At 44.0% G+C, this 19,188-nt stretch overlaps 1 protein-coding gene across 2 annotated transcripts in view; it reads left to right on the top strand.

Moving 5' to 3' along the window:
* GNPAT (glyceronephosphate O-acyltransferase) overlaps positions 1-18,118 on the top strand; it is a 42,899-nt gene extending 24,781 nt beyond the window's left edge. For both annotated transcript variants that reach the window (XM_066383086.1, XM_066383075.1), the window contains 12 exons: positions 5,963-6,090; positions 6,378-6,453; positions 6,661-6,812; positions 6,929-7,059; positions 8,230-8,453; positions 11,047-11,289; positions 12,977-13,056; positions 13,888-14,028; positions 15,384-15,483; positions 15,566-15,659; positions 16,681-16,742; positions 17,952-18,118. In XM_066383086.1, coding sequence (XP_066239183.1) covers positions 5,963-6,090; positions 6,378-6,453; positions 6,661-6,812; positions 6,929-7,059; positions 8,230-8,453; positions 11,047-11,289; positions 12,977-13,056; positions 13,888-14,028; positions 15,384-15,483; positions 15,566-15,659; positions 16,681-16,742; positions 17,952-17,995 — 1,475 coding nt within the window. In that variant the 3' untranslated portion in view covers positions 17,996-18,118. The remainder of the gene's footprint in view (positions 1-5,962; positions 6,091-6,377; positions 6,454-6,660; positions 6,813-6,928; positions 7,060-8,229; positions 8,454-11,046; positions 11,290-12,976; positions 13,057-13,887; positions 14,029-15,383; positions 15,484-15,565; positions 15,660-16,680; positions 16,743-17,951) is intronic.
* Positions 18,119-19,188: the final 1,070 nt, after the last annotated feature.

Here is a 19,188-nt window from a genome sequence, read left to right on the forward strand (position 1 = left end):
TTTTGTCAATGTTTTATAATTTTCCGAGTACAAGTCTTTAATCTCCCTGGTTAAATTCATTCCTAGGTACTTTGTTTTTTTGGTTGCAATGGAAAAGGGGGTTGCTTCCTTAATTTCTCTTTCTGACAGTTCATTGTTAGTGTATAAAAATGCCTCTGATTTCTGAGTATTAATTTTATATTCTGCCACCTTGCTGAATTCATTTATCAGGTCTAGTAGTTTTTTGACTGAGACTTTAGTGTTTTCTATATACAGTATCATATCATCTGCAAATAATGATAGTTTTACTTCTTTTCCAATTTGGATGCCTTTTATTTCTTCTTCTTGTCTGATTGCTGTGGCTAGGACTTCCAGGACTATGATGAATAAGAGTGGTGAAAGGGTGCATCCCTGCCTTGTTTCTGATCTTAAGGGATTGCTTTTAATTTTTGCCATTTGAGTGTGATGTTGGCTGTGGGTTTGTCATAGATGGCCTTTATCATGTTGAGGTTTGTTCCCTGAATTCCCACTTTGCTGAGAGTTTTGATCATGAATGGGTGCTGGATTTTATCAAATGCTTTTTCTGCATCTATTGAAATTATCATGTGGTTTTTCTCCTTCCTTTTGTTTATGTGATGAATCACATTGATTGATTTGCGAATATTGTACCAGCCTTGCCTCCCAAGAATAAATCTCACTTGATCATGGTGTATGATTTTTTTCATATATTGCTGGATCCGATTTGCTAATATTTTGTTGAGGATTTTAGCATCTAAATTCATCAGGGATATTGGCCTATAATTTTCTTTCTTTGTGTTGTCTTTGCCTGGTTTTGGAATCAGAATTATACTCGCCTCATAAAAGGAGCTTGGAAGTCTTCCTTCCTCTTGAATTTTTTGAAATAGCTTGAGAAGGATAAGAGTTAGTTCTTCTTTGAATATTTGGTAGAATTCACTTATGAAGCCATCAGGCCCAGGACTTTTCTTTTTTAGGAATTTTTTGATAACTGTTTCAGTCTCATTTGTTGTAATCAGTTGTTTAAGTTTTCTGATTCTTCTAGATTAATATTTGGAAGATAATATGTTTCACGGAATTTGTCCATTTCATCTAGGTTGTTTAGTTTTTTGGCGTACAGTTCTAAATAGTATTTTCTTACAATATTTTGTATTTCTGTTGTGTCAGTTGTTATTTCTCCACTCTCATTTCTAATTTTATTTATTTGAGTCTTCTCTCTTTTTTTCTTCCTGAATCTGGTTAAAGGTTCATCGATCTTGTTTACCTTTTCAAAGAACCAGCTCCTGGTTTCATTGATCCTCTGTATTGTTTCTTTAGCCTCTATGTCATTTATTTCTGCTCTGATCTTTATTATTTCCTTCCTTCTACTAGCTCTGGGCTTTACTTGCTGTTGTTTTTCTAATTCTTTTAAATGCAGGGTCAAGTTGTTTATTTGAGCTTTTTCTAGTTTCTTGAGGTATGCCTGTAATGCTATGAACTTTCCTCTCAGGACTGCTTTTGCTGTGTCCCATAAATTTTGAGTTGATGTATACTCGTTATCATTTGTTTCTAGGAAATTTTTAATTTCTTCTTTGATCTCATTGTTAACCCATTCATTATTTAATAACATGCTATTTAGTTTCCAAGTGTTTGAGTATTTTTTAATTTTTCTGTTGTGGTTGATTTCTAGTTTCATGCCATTGTGATCAGAGAAAGTGCTCGATATGATTTCAATCTTCTTAAATTTGTTGAGGCCTTTTTCGTGCTCTAACGTGTATTCTATCCTAGAGAATGTACCATGAGCACTTGAAAAGAATGTATATTCTGCTGCTTTAGGGTGAAAGGTTCTGAAAATATCTATTAAATCGAGTTGATCTAGTATGTCCTTTAAGTCTGCTGTTTCTTTGTTAATTTTCTTTCTTGAGGATCTATCTAGTGATGTTAGTGGGGTATTGAAATCCCCTACTATTATAGTATTCCTGTTGATCTTGCCCTTTAAATCCATCAAAGTCTGCTTTATATATTTAGGTGCTCCTATATTAGGTGTGTAGATATTTATAACGGTTATATCTTCCTGTTGGATTGTTCCCTTTATCATTACGTAGTGACCTTCTTTATCTCTTACTATAGTCTTTGTTTTAAAGTCCATTTTGTCTGATATAAGTATTGCTACCCCAGCTTTTTTTTCATTTCCATTTCCGTGAAATATTTTTTTCCATCCTTTTATCTTCAGTCTATGTGCATCTTTTGTTTTAAGGTGTGTCTCTTGTAGACAGCATATGTATGGATCCTGTTTTCTTATCCATGCAGCTACCCTATGTCTTTTGATCGGATCATTTAATCCATTTATGTTTAAGGTTATTATTGATATGTAATTGTTTATTGCCATTTTATTCTTTAAAACTGTATTTCTCTCTTGCTATATTCTTTTTCTCCTTTGATCTGTTTATAACAGGCCCCTTAGTATTTCTTGCAGCCTTGGTTTGTTTATAGTGAATTCCTTGAGGTTTTTTTGTCTGGAATGCTTTTTATTTCTCCTTCAATTTTAAACGATAGCCTTGCTGGATAAAGTAGTCTTGGTTGTAGGTTCTTGTTCTGTATTACTTTGAATATTTCTTGCCATTCCCTTCTGGCCTCAAGTGTTTCTGTTGAGAAGTCAGAAGTCATCCTTATGGGGGCTCCTTTGTAGGTGATAGTCTTTTTTTTCTAGCAGCTTTTAATATTTTCTCTTTATCACTTAGCTTTGATATTTTAATTATGATGTGTCTTGGTGTAGATTTCTTTGGGTTTCTCTTTAATGGAGTTCTCTGTGCTTCTTGAACTTGTGAGATGTTTTCCTGCCTTAATTGAGGGAAGTTTTCAGCTATGATATGTTTGAACAAAGTCTCTATCCCTTGTTCTTTCTCTTCTTCTTCAGGAACCCCTATGATACGGATGTTATTTCTCTTCATGTTGTCACAGAGCTCTCTTAGAGTTTTCTCAGACTTTTTGAGTCTCTTTTCTTTTTTCTGCTCTGCTTCCATGCCTTTATTTATCTTGTCCTCTAATTCGCTGATTCTATTCTCAGCTTCATCCATCCTGCTTTTAATTACTTCCATTGTGTTCTTCATTTCTGATATTGTATTTGTCATTTCTGACTGATTCTTTTTTATTATTTCAATGTCCTTTTTATATTTGCTATCTCTTTATTTAGGTTTTCGTAATGGCCATCTATGGTTGTTCTAATATCTTTGAATATCCTAACAATTGCTATTTTAAACTCTGCATCTGGTAATTTGGTTATATCTGACTCATTCAGGTCCTTTTCTGGGGATTTATCTTGATTCATTTGTGTTGCATTTCTCTGCTTTCTCATTTTGTCCGTGTAAAGGAAGGTTTTGGCCTCTGGAGTCCACTGGGTGTATCCTCTGTGTTCCCTAGATGTGGTCTGTCTGCAGGCCCACTACACCCTCTGCTGTTGCTGCCTAGGGCGTTCAGGTATGGACGTTTCCAGTGCCTGCCCCCTAGGGCTGTTACTGTGGTTTCCCCCTCTCCTTCACTGGAGTGGCTGTGATCACGTGCTGGGGTATACAAGCCTCGGTGGACTTGGCCTTTGCCCCACCTCCGTGGGTAGTGTTATGCTCAGCCCTGAGGACAGAGGTGATCACCTCTGCTCTGCTGTGGGTCTCCACCTGATTCCGGGCTTTCACCCCGCCCCTGTAGGAGGAGCCCGCTCGCTCGTGGGACAGCTGCAAGCCTTGGCTCCACAGGCCAGGCGGGACTGCCTGCCCACGCTGAGTAGCAGTACTCCGTCTGTTCTGGGCTTTGGGCTCCCAAGTCAGGCCATAAGCCTCAGTTTCGCAGGTGGGGCAGGGCTGTGCTCCTGCACCCTTGCTCAAGGGCAGGTCTCCGCCCCTTTCGTGGTTCCCACCCTTCCCCCACAGGCTGGATTACAGGCGGCCTGCAGCTGGGCTTGACTACTTTTGCACATCCCTTCCTCCCCAGCCAGGCATGACTGAGCTCACACCTGGGCCTCAGTGGTGACCAGCTGGCTTCTGCCCTTGCCCACAGAACCGCGCTTCTGCGTCCCACCACCGCCCACCCTCCAGCGAGCCCTCAGTCCATGGGTGAGGGTGCTGCAGCTCAGACCCTAACACTCACTACTGTAGTCCCAGAAGCTCCCTCTTTCTAAGCAACTCTGCTCTGGGTGCCGCAGGAGAGCTTGTTTGGCTGGTGTCTTGCTTCTCTTTGCTGGTATTGCTGGTTCCAGGGGAAATATTCACTTTAGATTTGGAAAATGACTCAACCCAGTGGTTAGGGTCGCTGTCTCTCAAATTGTTTCTCCCTGTGCCTCCTCGATTACACTCTCTTTCTGCTACTCCGGTCCTCTCCTCTCTCCCCATCCCCCAGAGCCCCAGGTGAGTGGTTGTGAGAGAGGTTTTCTGCGCGGTCCCTTTAAGAAGAATCCTGGGTCTGGGAAATCAGTCTCTTTCTCACAAACAGTATCCTGACTTGTTTCCAGCTAAATACTGTCCATACACCTCTTCTAGGCTCTGGGGCTGCAGGCTGGGTCTTTTTTCCTGGGACTTAGGACCCTCCCCTCTCTGCTAAACTCACTTCGCGCCACGCTAGTCTCTCCCGGCTTCTGTTCACTCTGGGGATCTGGGCAGCCCTCTCCGTGTTTCTGCTTTTCCTACCAGTCTCAGTGTGGCTTCTTCAGTGTTCCTTGGTTGAAGAGTCCTCTTAGTTTAGTCCAAAGTTGGTTTTTCCAGATGATGGTTCTTAAAATTAGTTTGTAATCCACTTTGGTTCTGGGAGGTGGAAGTTGGTACGTCCGCCTACTCCAGCACCATCTTGTCTCTCCCTGTTGGAGTTCTTTATGTATTCTGGATTTGAGCCCCTTGTCAGATACATGATGTATAAATATTTTCTCCCATCCAATGGGTCAACTTTTAACTCTCTGCCTTTTGATGCACAGGAGTGTTTAATTCTGGTATACTCTAATTTATCTTTTTTGTGTATGCTTTTTGTGTCACCTCCAAGAAAACATTGCCAAATCAAATGTCATGAAGCCTTTTCTCTATGCTTTATTCTAAAAGTTTTATAGTTTAGGTCTTACATTTAGATCTTTGGTCCATTTTGTGTTGATTTTTATATAAAATGTAAGAGTCCAACTGCATGTCTAAAAATTTTTAATAGCTATATAATCAATAGTGTAGATGTATCGTAAGTTAGGTTTGCTGTTACAAACAAGCTTATAATATATTTTTATATCAATGCTTCTATTCCTGTAGGATTGACTCCCAAAAGTAGGAATGCTAAGGCAAATAAATTATTTATTTATCATCTTTCAAAGTAGCCAAGGAAGCTGGGATTTCAGCAGATACCTTTGTTAATAAATGCAGTGAACATGAGGTAAAAACCTGCTAGGGCTTAAGCACTTTAAAAGCATTTTTATCTGATAAACACGTGAGGAAGTTATTTTAAAATCAGGGAAGATGAAATAAAGGACTGTTGTACAACTGATGATAGACTTTCTGTTCTTATTCTGGGCTTGCTCTATGAAATCTGTTTCTCCAAAAGAGGGTGAATGTTCCCACCTGGTAGGCAGAAGGAAAGGTTAGAGCTTGTTCAACCTGGCTGCCCAGAGTGCAGTAGACACGTGCTGGTCTGTCGAAGTTCAGCCACAGTGCTGACTGAAGAAGTCAGCATGATGACATTGTATGGTCTCAGTGCCTGCTATTGGATGTCTCTAGCTGGTCTGGGTGTAAATGCAGAGGTGTGTGGAGGGCACAAGGTAACCTCCCAGCAAGCTCCAGCCCACAGGGTCCCTTCTTTTCCATTATTCTATTAGATGTCTCTTCTTTGGGATTTTAATCCCAGTAAGGGATTATTAATATCACAGGCACATCTTACATATGTGAAATTTTTCTTAAATAGAGTCTGGGTTTAGATCTTTATCGAAAGTTTCAGGCTTGGCAATCAATATGAACCCTTCTCTATGGTTTAGACTTCCTAGGGATGAGAATGATTGGGGAGCTGCTGCGCATGTCGGGCGCCTTCTTCATGCGGCGCACCTTCGGTGGCAACAAACTCTACTGGGCTGTGTTCTCCGAATATGTAAAGACCATGTTACGGGTAAATACAAATAATGACCAAGGGTTTTCTACATTTTCTTGTCACTGACATTTGCTACAAGATCTTATTTAAATTCTTAACTTTGGAACGGACCACTTTCCTGTGTTTCCCGCTGAAGGAATGTGCACAGCTCAGCAGTCTGTTTCCTCTGTGGGACTCTGGTTGGAGTGTTGCTGTCAGTTACATTTGGGTGGGAGCTTTGGGAAGGAATCAAAAACATTTCTCTCTTTGAGCATAGGCAATGGGTTTTGTATTTTGTTTTGTTTCTTTGTGTTTTCTCTTTAAAGAATGGTTACGCTCCTGTTGAATTTTTCCTCGAAGGAACAAGAAGCCGCTCTGCCAAGACACTGACTCCTAAGTTCGGTAGGTCACTGACTGGGCTTTGTGTGATGTCATTGTAGCTGCTCAATAGAACTTGACACCATTTTTTGGCATGATATTGTTTTCTTTGTAAGTGTAACCGTTTACGCTTAACTGTTTCTGTTTATGGGCTGAGATGTAATGTACACTTTTAGTCTTCCTGTTTATGTGCCCCTGTTTATGAAAACCCTTTTCTCCCTATATTTATAGGTCTTCTAAATATTGTGATGGAACCATTTTTTAAAAGAGAAGTTTTTGACACCTACCTTGTTCCAATAAGCATCAGCTATGATAAGATACTGGAAGAAACTCTTTATGTGTACGAGCTTCTCGGGGTCCCTAAGCCGAAAGAGTCTACAACTGTACGTAAAGCACAGCCCGACCTGCTTCTACTGGCATTTAGAGGAATGCTAGTTTACAAATCAGCTCGTTTCTTACCTTACTTCTCTCTGTTTTCTTCTCCCTGTTGTTGTGTTAGGGATTGCTGAGAGCCAGGAGGATTCTCTCTGAAAGTTTCGGCAGCATCCACGTCTACTTCGGAGACCCAGTATCTCTTCGATCTCTGGCTGCTGGGAAGATGAACCGAAGCTCATATAACTTGGTTCCAAGGTGTGAGCTGGTGTTTTCATAGCTGATATAGACACAAGGATAAAAATCTGAAAGTGTGAATTATCATTCTTGACTACTTCTAGGGCTGAAACTTGGTTATTTGAGATTACACATCAGAGAAGCAGAAAGCCTCAGTTATAGAGGACTATGTTTGCCAGAAACAACTAGCTATAGGCTATATATAGCAAATATGCAGTGTCAGACAGCGTTCGTTCTTCTCAGGGAGCCAGTGCCCAACTAATGGAAAAGTTGGAAGAAATACAGCATTGTGAACAAGTGCATGCATGGAAATGGTTGCGCGCTCTTGATAGGCCAGCTAGAGTATGTACGCAGTGTTATCTTGGACCCCAGAAAGAACCGTAGAATAATAATGAATGGGAGTGGGTTTCTCTTCTCGAGAAATGAATTAGGATCTTTCAGGGTGCAGGTATGATACACGTTTAGGTTTTCTTAACTTAGAGAAATACACCCAGGGAGACTGAGTGTGTCTTCCTGACAGGCAGCATGTGACTGCAACATCAGTCCTGATTTTTCTGCACCACCAGCAGTCCTGCAGCAGCAGGCGCCTCGCTGGCATCTTCGTTAGCCATCAGAAACAGAGGTCAGCTTTGGTTGTCACAGGCTTTCTCTCTCTAGATCTCAAATTGGGTTGTTAGCTAGCATAGGGCGCCCTCATTGGCTGCAGCTTTCACAATAAGCCACCTAATTGCGTGGCTTGTAGTTAGGGCAGATGTGTATTCCTGCTCCAGCCAGTTCTGTGTAAGTGCCCAGTGGCATCTGATTCAGATTGGTGATCCCTGCTTGACTCTCTGCCTGGTGAGGGGGCACTTGGCTGGCACTTCTCAAAGGACAGTGTGGCAGTCAGGCAGACGGAATAGGCTATGTCGGTTTCACAGTGATCCAACCTATTTGTAAAGTAACAAAAGTTTTTTGCCTGGAACCAGTAATAGTAGGACTCTATATCCTTGAGTATTTGTATCACCTATCAAGAGCCTACCTAGAGACATGGACAGAGTAGACCCAAGGTGAACTTCCTGCAGGGTGACCTGCAAACTCCATTGGCAGACAGTCTGAGACGCCTTCCCCAGGGGCCTGTGTTCTCTCCATCTCTCTTCCTTCTCACTGGTGTTGGGAGCACAGCTGTAGCCTGTGCTATGCCATGTCTTTCAGACACATCCCTCAGCAGCCATCAGAGGACATGCGTGCCTTTGTCACTGAGGTTGCCTACAGAATGCAGCTTCTGCAGATCCAGAACCTGGTGCTGAGCCCGTGGGTGCTCATCGCTGCTGTCCTGCTCCAGAACCAGCCATCCATGGGCTTCGACATGCTGGTGGAAAAGACTTTGTGGCTGAAAGGCTTAACCCAGACCTTCGGGGGCTTTCTCATGTGGCCCGGTATGTGGGTGGAACATACGTGATGGGAATGCTGGCTTTTTTTATTTATTAATTTGGAAAAGTGTGGCCTAGACATGGAAAACCTACCTAGGACTTTGAGCAGAGCATTGCTCAGAGAGAGAAAGAAAACCTGATCTATCTTTCTCACCATAAGACATTGGTTATTTGAGAATAATTGCTCATTTATATATCATTTCTCCTATGAGACTGTCCTGAGGACTAGACTGCAGTCTCCTTGGCGCCCAGCAGAGTGGAGGATGAATAGGCAGTCTCTGTGCTCCACACAGAGCTCTTTTTAAACCACAGTGCATTTGCAACCCTTTTGCCTCACTGGATTGCATTTATTAACAACTATCAAAACACCATTGGAGTTAGGAATACTGTGCTGGGAGTTGGGGTGTGTATGATAATAATTAGCTTGTTTTCAGTCTTTTTGATTTAAAAGTGTAGAGACTACAGTTGGAAATGCAGTCCTTTTAAGACCAGATAATTGTTTCCAGTCACGCACCTGCTGTTCACTCAGGAAACCCGTGCTGGCACCTGGTTGGTACGGGTGCTGCCAAGGGTACAGGGATGAGTGAGACACTGCCTGTCTGGAGGTTCTCCTGGTTTGTAGAGAGCAGGGCGGGTAACGTGCGAACTGGTGAAGACGGTCCAGTGAAGTAAGGAGAGAGCCACAGACTGTGGAGGGTGAGTGAGAACCCCACGTGGGGAAGAACACGCACAGGCTTTCAGAAAAGTGACTTCTGATTCAGATTTGATGGAAAATAGGAGCTCTTCAGGGAGACAGCAGGAGGGGAGCATCACTCACGGAGGCCTGACAGCACCAGGTGCCCCTTACCCTGCGGGGTGGACACGGTTAGCATACTGGTTCTGGGTGCGGGATGCGGTGGAGGAGGACGCCGCCGGATCATGCCGGTCTGTGTGTCGTCAGGCTGCACTGCACTCAAGCTTATGTGAAGCGGTTGTGGATTTTAAGTGGGAAAGGATGACCAACTGGCCTTAGGAAACAGCCTGGTATCAGTTTTAAGGTGGAGCGCAATGGGGCGGGAGGATGAACAGGGAGGCAGGCGAGGAGGCTGCCTAGCCTGATGAGAAAAGAAGAGGCCGGGGCCGGGTGGGGACAGGGCGGGGCTGAGGTGTTCAGGAGGAATTGCGATGCGGCCATCAGTGTTGGTCACCAGTGGGGAAATAAAGACAAATCAGACATCTCTTCTCAGAATTTTAATGGTCTAAAAGGAGGCAGAGGGTATGCTGATTGTAATACAAGATAGAAAATCATGAGAGGTAATGTGCTAATCTCCTAACTGGCCCGGGACACTAGAAAACATAAGACGCCTGTCTTTCTAAGTCATTTTGTGTTTTTCAAGATGGAATAACTATGTGGTCAATTTATAGCTAAGAATATCTATTCAGCCACCAAAATAGCTATTATGAAATGAGACTCCATTGGTATCTAAGTATAGCAACAGTGTTGAGTGATTAAACATCACTTCTAATTTAGAATGTTAGGTGTATTCAGTTTTTTCTTTTTACTTAGATTATTTCATATTCTTGAACTCATATCTAGAACTTTTTATTATATATATCATTATGTAACATTATATTGTATTATATATATAAAGTGTATCTTATTATATATAATACAAAGTGGGCCAAAAGTAGGTTTACGGTTCTTATGGAAAATAATACAATAAATAATAATACAAGAATGAGCTCTGTGCTTTGCGTACTCACAACAGTAAACCTACTTATGCTCTACCTTGTGTCATGCACTGTGTCACCACCGTGAGCAAGCTGAGAGTCTGGAGCGATTGAGGGCGTCCAGGAAAAAGCTGCTGCCCTCCCCGTGGAATGCTGGCAGAACGTGGTTCCCAGCTGGGGCAGCCTTCCCGCCTCCGTCAGCAAGCTCTGGCTCAGGCTAACAAGGATGTTTGTGAAATGTCACCGTCTCTTCATTATGCTTCTGTGATCCTAACTCCTTGGTTATGTTCAGGCCAGTGTAGGGCTCGCTGCTGAGTTACCAGGAACTGCTGTGGGCCCGGGTTAGTTATCGGTGACATAGGAAAACCAAAAAATGCCCTCCGCATCTCCTGTGCCCAGGGAGGCCCGAGGCAGGGAGACGCTGCTTTGGGTTGCCCTTATCTCACCTGCAAAGTTGCAAAGTGGTAGTCTTGCCATATTGGAACTGGTCTAAGCAAGGTATGTGTGTATGTCCCATGTTTTAATATATATACTTACAGGCCTTCTTGTATTAGTATTGTTAAATTCACATGTATGTCATTTACTAGTCATGTAATTTGAAGCTCTTATAAAAATTTGGGTACCCTTGGTTCCTGCGGAAGTATTGGTCTTCAGAGTGGAAATTAATTAATGTGCATCTCAGAATGGCTGACAAATTTGGGGTGTGTATGTTACATGTCCTTAGAGAGTTTGATTTTTGAAATAGAACTTTTAAAATACCCTTTACCTATGATGCATTAGCTTAGTCGGTAGACCCAAAAGCCAGTGCCCAGAGCAGTGGGCCTAGGACTCCCAGCCGTGACCTGCCCCACTTTCCGCCATTTGCCTGAATGAGCTATCTTGCGCATAGATAACGAACCTGCTGACAAAGTAATCCAGGCCAGCATTCTTCTGCACTCCAACATCGCCAGCCTCGTCAAAGACCGCGTGGTTATGAAAGTGGATGCCAGGGACTCGGACGTGGTCGACGGCCTCATCTACCAACATGTCACACTCCTCACGTGCTCAGTGTACAGGAACCAGCTGCTCAACACCTTCGTCCGCCCCTCTTTAGTGGCTCTGGCATTGCAGATGGTGCCCAGGTTCAGGAAAGGTAACTGGCCGTTCAGTTCTGTGTAGGGAGCAACACTTGGGTTCTTGTAATGCTCAGCCTCATGTGTGCCATCCACACCTCAGCAAGGGCCTGTATTCTCAGAAGTTAGGATTTTCCCCTAAATATTGAATGCATGGCCATCTGCTTAGAATTGGGGCGTTGAAAGGGACCTAAGAAATCCTGTGATCTAAACCTCTCTTTATAAATATGAAAAATTAGGCCTAGAAAGTTGCGTAATTACTTGGGGAAGGCTCTGGGACTAGAGCAGTTTTCTGTTTCTTGGCCCGATGCTCCTCTACTCTGACAGGTCCCTCTATCTGACAAGCAGGTGAGGTGGGTAGACAGTCCTGCAGAAGGGGCATGATTCCTGGTCACACAGGAGCCTCCTGCCCAGAGGTCTCCTACCCAACTGTGCAGCACATTATGGGGGGTGAGCTCCACCCCCCAAAAGTTCTGGTTCAGTTGGTCTGAAGTGTGGGCCAGACATTGGCATTTCTGGTTTTGTTTTTCAGAGTTCCATAGATAATTCCAAGGAAAAGTCAGAGTGGAAAGGCACTGGGCTCAGCCAAACCGTTAGCCTTGGGAGGAACTTCAGAGGTCGATGTCCGTGCCCTCACTCTGTGATTGAAGAAATGGGCCCAGAGAGCTCAGGCGACTTAGTTCAGGACATGGAAAACTAAATCTTGATTTCAGCTCTGAGCTTTCTTTTTTCTTTTAATTTTATTTTTAGAGAAAGAGGAACATCATTTGTTTCACTTATTTATGCATTCATTGGTTGAGTTTTATATGTGCCTTAACCGGGAATTGAACCCACAGCCTTGGTGTGTTGGGATGATACCCTGACCAACTGAGCTAACTGGCCAGGGCTTGAGGTTTCTTACATCAGAACTCATCCACAATAAGGGGCACATACATGGCCCTGGAGGGTGTTATGAACACCCTGAAGCTGGAGGTAACATTTAATATCCATCTGTATGTGTGTGTTTCTAATGAGAAAATTCACAGCACATGTCAGAAGGATGAGGAAGCTCCTATAGTTTGTGGGCAAGGTAGCCTGCCATGTCAGAAAACAAGAGAGGCCTGACCTGTGGTGGTGCAGTGGGTAAAAGCGTTGACCTGGAACGCTGAGGTCGCTGGTTCAAAACCCTGGGCTTGCCTGGTCAAGGCACATATGGGAGTTGATGCTTCCTGCTCCCCCCCTTCTCTCTCTCTCTCTGTCTCTCTCTGTCTTCTCTCTCTAAAAAATAAATAAAACTAAAAAATAGAAAGAAAACGAGAGTATTTCCTATTACTGTGTGCTCTTGTGCTCGTGTGCTAAAGGTGTGGTCTAGAGAGAGGAAATGGAAATACAGGAGGATGAGGAGACCCATCTGTCCCCTACTGGGGCCCTGAGGTGGTGAAAGTGGAGTTCCCTCCTTTATAGGGAATGGAGTGTCTTGCTCACTGCAGACTGACTGATTAGGGACTTGGCTGTATTTAGATTGAACCGTTAAACTACTGGTCTGGAGTTGGCTCTGTAGGTAGAACTTAGATTGGTTATAGCATTCATTGGGAACCTTTATTCTTATCTCTGATAGATGAGTAATATACCTTTAAAATAGCATTTTTGGAGTATCATGGGCTTCTTGTCACTCCCTGAAAATGTAAAAACCAATGTTGTAATTTTCTGTAATGTATTTATTTCCAGAGGATGTCTATGGCTGCTTTTGCTTCCTACGTGATGTTTTGTCAAATGAGTTCATCTTCCTTCCAGGAAATGCATTAAAGGTAAATCCTTGCAGCCAAAGAGCAAGTGTGTGTGTGTGTGTGTGTGTGCTTGCGCGCGCGCACGCACTTGCGCTCTGGGAGTGCTAGGCATGGCCTCACAGACGTGTTCTCCCCTTTTTTGGGTCATGTGCAACAGACTTAAAGGGGAACTGGGACACTCACAATTCAGCACTCTAGTTTGATTCTTGGTCAAGTTTAATCAGTAACTTAGTGATTATTTGGTAAGAAAAGGGTCATTCTTTGAACTGTTAGTGCAGCCATGGTTAAGTTTTGCTAAAAACTTATCAACCGGTATACATTTTTCTGTTAACAACTTGTTGGAATGAGTGGGGTCTTTTGCTTTAAGATTAGTGAGCTCTAGCCTCCTGGTGTAGACAGCTTTAGAGGAGTCAGGCTCCTGGGCTTGGACTTCCATAGTACGTGGTGAGAGAGCTATGACAGACGGCAGGTGGGTTGGCATTCTGTGTACCTTGCTGAGAACGGCCTCTGCAGTGAGAATGAGGGCCGGGGGGCCACCGCTTCTGAGCATAAGCCTTAGGATTTGGGGACTTGCTGTGTGCACTGTCTGTTTAAGCTAAGGAGTGGGGCTGTGCAGTGAAATCACCCAGGCTGGGATTCCTCCAGCTTATAAATTCTCTGTTTGTTGTGTTGGAAGCTCAACACTCTGAGTGTCAAGACGAAATCTCCCTGACTGCTGTGTGGCAGCAGGTCCTCTGGGAAGGGTGTGGCATAGCTGGAGTTCTCCTGTCCTGTGGGCACCAGGCCACACACAGTGAGGCCAGCTGCGCACTACCTGAATGGGCATATCTGTCCTCTCTGCTCCCCTTCCAGGACTTTGAGGAAGGCTGTTACCTGCTCTGTAAAAGTGAGACCATTCAGATGACAACGAGGGACATCCTAGTTACAGAAAAAGGAAATGCTGTGTTAGAATTTTTAATAGGCCTCTTTAAACCTTTTGTAGAATGTTATCAGGTATGTACCTCTTTCGCAAGTTCTCCATTACCCTTCCACATCAAGGCGGACTAAGATCTTCCTGCCCTGTACTTACTCTGGCCTGCAGGGCAGGCATCTTTCTCAGGTGAATGGTTGAACTAGACAAACTGTTGCTGGGAGTAGTGATGTCACCTGTCAGGGGCCACCTTGCTGCCTGCACACGGGAGGTGGCTCAGTCCTTTGCAGACCCAGAAGGATGACAGCTAAATGTTACCATGAGCAAAGTATTCCTATAACCCCAGTTATACCCAGGCCTTGTTGTACTTGTCTTACAGTGTTTGTTCAGAGTGTATAGCAAGGTCTTTGATACATACTAGGCAAAAAGAATAAATGCAAAATTTGAATGATATCTAAAGTCAGTTGGGAAGGATAGAAAAAGTTCAAGTGCAAGTATCTAAAAGTTTGTCAGAGCTCTAAGAAGCAATTAAACATGGTTGAGGGGGCAGTATATGGGTAAAGACAGGGGATGGTGTATGGGTCAGCAGGAGCTATGCCCGCATGCAGAGGGAGACAGGTTGTTTGGGATGGAAACCGTCAGTGAGACACCTCCGTGTTTGTGAGAAGAGGGCTCCTTGGCTCTCAGCTCTGCACGGGCGAGGGCCCTGGGCTGACTTCCCGGCAGGGTAGTGCTGGTCAGTAAGGCAACCATGTCAGCCTCCAGGCACAGAGGCTTGCCCTTAGTGATATTGGATAAATACTATCTCTACCTTTCTCAGTAGAAATCAAGTATTTTAGAGCAGTGGTTTTCAACCTTTTTACACTTGGGAACCTATGAAAATAGGAGAATTATTTTAGGGATCACTAAAGCAGAAATCACTGTGAGCATAAACAAATTCAGCTAAGACCTATGGGTCTGTAATCTCTATACAACATCAGAGTGTTTAACTCTTTTGTGGACCGGCACAAAATTTCTGGTGGACTGGTCCGCAGACCAGCAGTTGAAAAACACTGTTTTAGGGTCTAGCTGTTGTTAGTTCCTTTTAGAGAAAAAATAAAGTTACAAAAACCTGGCCCCTCTCTTCCTACGCAACATAAGATAAATTAAGCTGATAGTAATTTACTTAACTTGCAACCCATTAAAGTGAGAAATTATATTTTAATGAATGTCAGTACTATTGCAGACGTTTTCCCCTAATTATAAACAGTAATATAAGCTCAATAGAACTCTTAAACATTCTGCAACTTTTCATGCTCAAACCTTGCAGGGCAAGGGTATAGTCTGCTTTAATGTGATGTATCATTCTCTTAAGTAGGGCAAAGTAAAATTATCTACTGTTCTATTGTATTTGACTGCCTTTTCCCTCTTTCTGTTCCATTCTCCCTCTTAAAATCAGATAATTTGCAAATACCTCTTGAAGAAAGAAGAAGACTCCTTCACTGAGAAACAGTACTTGGCTAGAGTTAGAGCATTCACAAGTCAGCTTCTCGATCAAGGTCAGTCATGCCTCTAGGAGTGGTGATTTCCTTCAGTTGCGAACAAACAGCCGTCCACTGACCCTCCTCCCCTCTGTTGTAGGAACCTCACAGTGTTATGATGTATTATCTTCTGATGTTCAGAAAAATGCCTTAGCAGCTCTGGTGAGGCTGGGCGCGGTGGAGAAGAGGAAGGAGTAAGTACTGTGCGGGCCCCCTGGTGCTGGCGGTCTGTGGCCACTGTCACACTGAGCAGAGTCCAGAGAGGCGCAGAGATGCACAGTGCAGCCAACCGATGCTGTGCTGCACTGACCGGCCTCCTAGTTAGCTGCGTCTGTGTGAGCTGCCCTGCGGATTTTACTCGGCTAAGAGTAAAAGTGATACAGGATGAAACAAAGAGAGTGTGCAAGGCCAGCATTGGCTTTGGCCTAATCTTGTAATTTATTAATTATAAGGCAGATTTTCAGGGAGTGTAGGGTAGTGTGTGTGTGTGTACATTTATGTATACATAGATGTGTATGTGTAGATAGTTATTTGCTCTCCTAGGGTGAAGGAGTGTAGGAAAGATGAAGCTTGATGGGTCAGCTGTTCCCATGTGTCTCTCAAGTGGCCAAAGGAATGAAGCAACAGCCGGAAAGTAGGACAGGAAGGAGCAATGGCCCTTCAACTACTTAAGGTTGACTTTAAGGGCCCTGGCCGGTTGGCTTATTGGCTAGAGCATTGACCGGCATGTGAAGTCCCGGGTTTGATCCTTGGTTAGAGCACAAAGGAGAAGCGACCATCAGCTTTTCCATCCCTCCCCCTCCCTTTCCTCATCCCCTCCCTTGTTCCTTCCCCCCTCCCTTGTCCCCTACCCTTCCCCTTCCCCCTCATCTCTCTCTCTCCCCCCCTCCCTTGCAGCCATGGCTCATTTGGTTTGAGCAAGTTGGCTCTGAGCACTGAGGATGGCTCCATGGCCTGGCTTCAAGTGCTGAAATAGCTCAGTTGCCAAGCAACAGATCAGCAGCCCCAGATGGGCAAAGCATCACCCCTTAGTGGGCATGCCGGGTGGATCCCAGTCAGGGTGCATGCCTCTCAATAAAATAAAAAAAAGATTTGACCTTAAGGAAAACTGTTGCAAAGGAGTCTCACTATATATACAATGAAGGTTGTCTCCCCCCCCCCCAGCCCCCCAGTTCATGTTCATGCAGTAAGAAAGTTTATTGCTTTTTCTCCTAGAAATAATGTCTATGTATTTACTGTGAATGAACCTACCACAACGAAGTTAGAGAAAATGCTAGGTATGTACAATTCAATAAAATATGACTGGTTCTCACATGGTATTGTCAACATGTAGTAAAACAAGAAAGTACTATGGCACCCACTACTTACCAAAATGGACAACAGAAGGGTTTTAATATAAACAGAATTATGTTTTCCGTAACAGTTCCTTCAAGGAAACTAAGGAGGGGAAGTACAAGGAAAGTTACCAGAGCAAAGAGCACAGGTGTTAAATAGGCAGTCTTGTGCAGCAGAAAGACTGTCAGCTCCCAAGCTGACCAGTCAGGTCTGAGATCCAGAGCCTTCACATCTGGTATTGGTGCACGCTGAGAACATGCCTCTCATTGTCCTCGAATTCATTCTCTCTCTGGACGCTCTGATCCCTTCCTTCCCAGGTGAGGGATTGGGATCAGTGTCCACAGCACATAGACTCTGAATCAGGACTGGTGGCAGGTAGTACACCTGTGTGCCCTTCTGAGTCCAGCCTCAGGAGGCAGAAGCATGGTTTGTGGGCTGCAGTGGAGTCAGAGTGTGATATAAACAGATCTAAGAGGTCAGCGGAGGTAAAGAACACTTTTCATAGGAATGACGGGGTAATTTTAGAAGGGGAGCGTGTTAGCATTTGAAAAAACTGATTATATTGAATAAAGCACTGTCACTGAGTATTCTTACCAGCTGTGTTTTTGTACCTGATCCTACTTCAGTACCTTGGTCAAAGCTGCATGAAGAAGCTTTAGGTTGATGGGCAGCCCAGGGGCAAGCCCATGGTTCTAGGAGAGTGGGTGTAGCAGAGGGCAGAGGAGCTATTGGCGTAGATGCAGAAGGCGAAACCAGAGTCTCAGATAAAGGACCTCGAAATTCAGTTTTGAATTTGGTAAAAGGGAAAATAAAACTAAACCCTCAATCTGTGAGAATGATGGAATTGATTTCTTAATGATGGAAAACCACTATAGTCTAGGTGTGAACATACGAGAACATACTAGAACTGAAGTTCAGAAAACATGACTGAGTTCAGATCCTGCCTCTACTCTGGTCAGGGGAATTGGCCATGCCATCACATCTGTGAGATGATGCTACTTCTGCAAGGGGGCCAGTGTCCCCACTCAGGCTTTGTCCCCCTGTAAAACTGTACAAGGGTTAGCTGTTTCTCCTTAGCTAGTGGCTTAAGTGGTTGTGTGAGAAAGGGTCAACTCAGTGTCATATCATGAGCTGTCTCTTTTTTTCCTCAGGTTGCAAGACACCAGTAGGAAAACCAGCAACTGCAAAACTTTAATAATTGCCAAACAGCTATGGCAATGTTGGTCATGTAATTACTGTCATCGAAGGACTCTTATTAGAGCAAACAGGATGGAAAGGAGAAGACCCCTCTTTCTTCTTGCACTGCCCAAGACTGCAGCTGTGGGCCCCGGGAGGAGACAGCCAGTTTAGGCATCAGTGTAATCTCTCTCCCACAGCAATCTCAGAGGCATTTGTATCCAACTGTGTGTGTTTTCAAATAAAACAGCCTTTTGGAAACATGTTGGAAAAACAAAGCCCAGCTCCTGTTATTAACATTTTTCAACTTATCACATGTATTGAACTTTTACATTGACTTCTGGATTAAAGTGCGATATCAACTCTAAAGGCTGTGGCTGTTGGAAAAACCCTGGAAAGGGCATTCCTCACATTTCTCATGGCTCTTGAATCCAAGTCATCATGAACAAGTAAGTATAGGTTGGACAGAGATACAGTAAGTCTTCACCTGACCTAATCAGTAGGTTCTTGGAAACTGGGACTTCAAGTGAAATGACATAAAACGAAGCCAGTGTCACCACAGGCAGGTTGGCGTAAACAAAAGTTAAGTTCCTACAGCATATTTACATTCGCATAGATAACACCCAACTTTTGAATGAAGATCCAAACCACTTCTAGAGTTAAAAATTGAAATAAATGTGAGTTATACTTAAGAAAGATGAACAAACATAATTACTTTTCAACCCACTGATTTTAGTTCAGGGTGGAAGGTGGCCTGAGACTTTCCAGGCTACTCATGGCACAAGGCAGGATCCACCCAGACAGGACACCCTTCCACTGCAGGAGCACTCACACACACACACACACACTCATACACAGCCCCGCAGTCCTTCCAATGCAGGAGCACTCACACACACACACACACTCATACACATCCCCACTGTCCTTCCACTGCAGGAGCACTCACACACACTCATACACACCTCCACAGTCCTTCCAGTGCAGGAGCACTCACACACACACACACACACTCATACACACCCCCACAGTCCTTCCACTGCAGGAGCACTCATACACACCCCCACAGTCTTTCCACTGCAGGAGCACTCACACACACACACACACACACACTCATACACACCCCCACAGTCCTTCCACTGCAGGAGCACTCACACACACACACTTATACACACCCCACAGTCCTTCCACTGCAGGAGCACTCACACACACACA

The sequence above is a fragment of the Saccopteryx leptura genome, chromosome 1 (genome assembly GCF_036850995.1).
Source record: "Saccopteryx leptura isolate mSacLep1 chromosome 1, mSacLep1_pri_phased_curated, whole genome shotgun sequence".
Taxonomy (NCBI): Eukaryota; Metazoa; Chordata; class Mammalia; order Chiroptera; family Emballonuridae; genus Saccopteryx; species Saccopteryx leptura.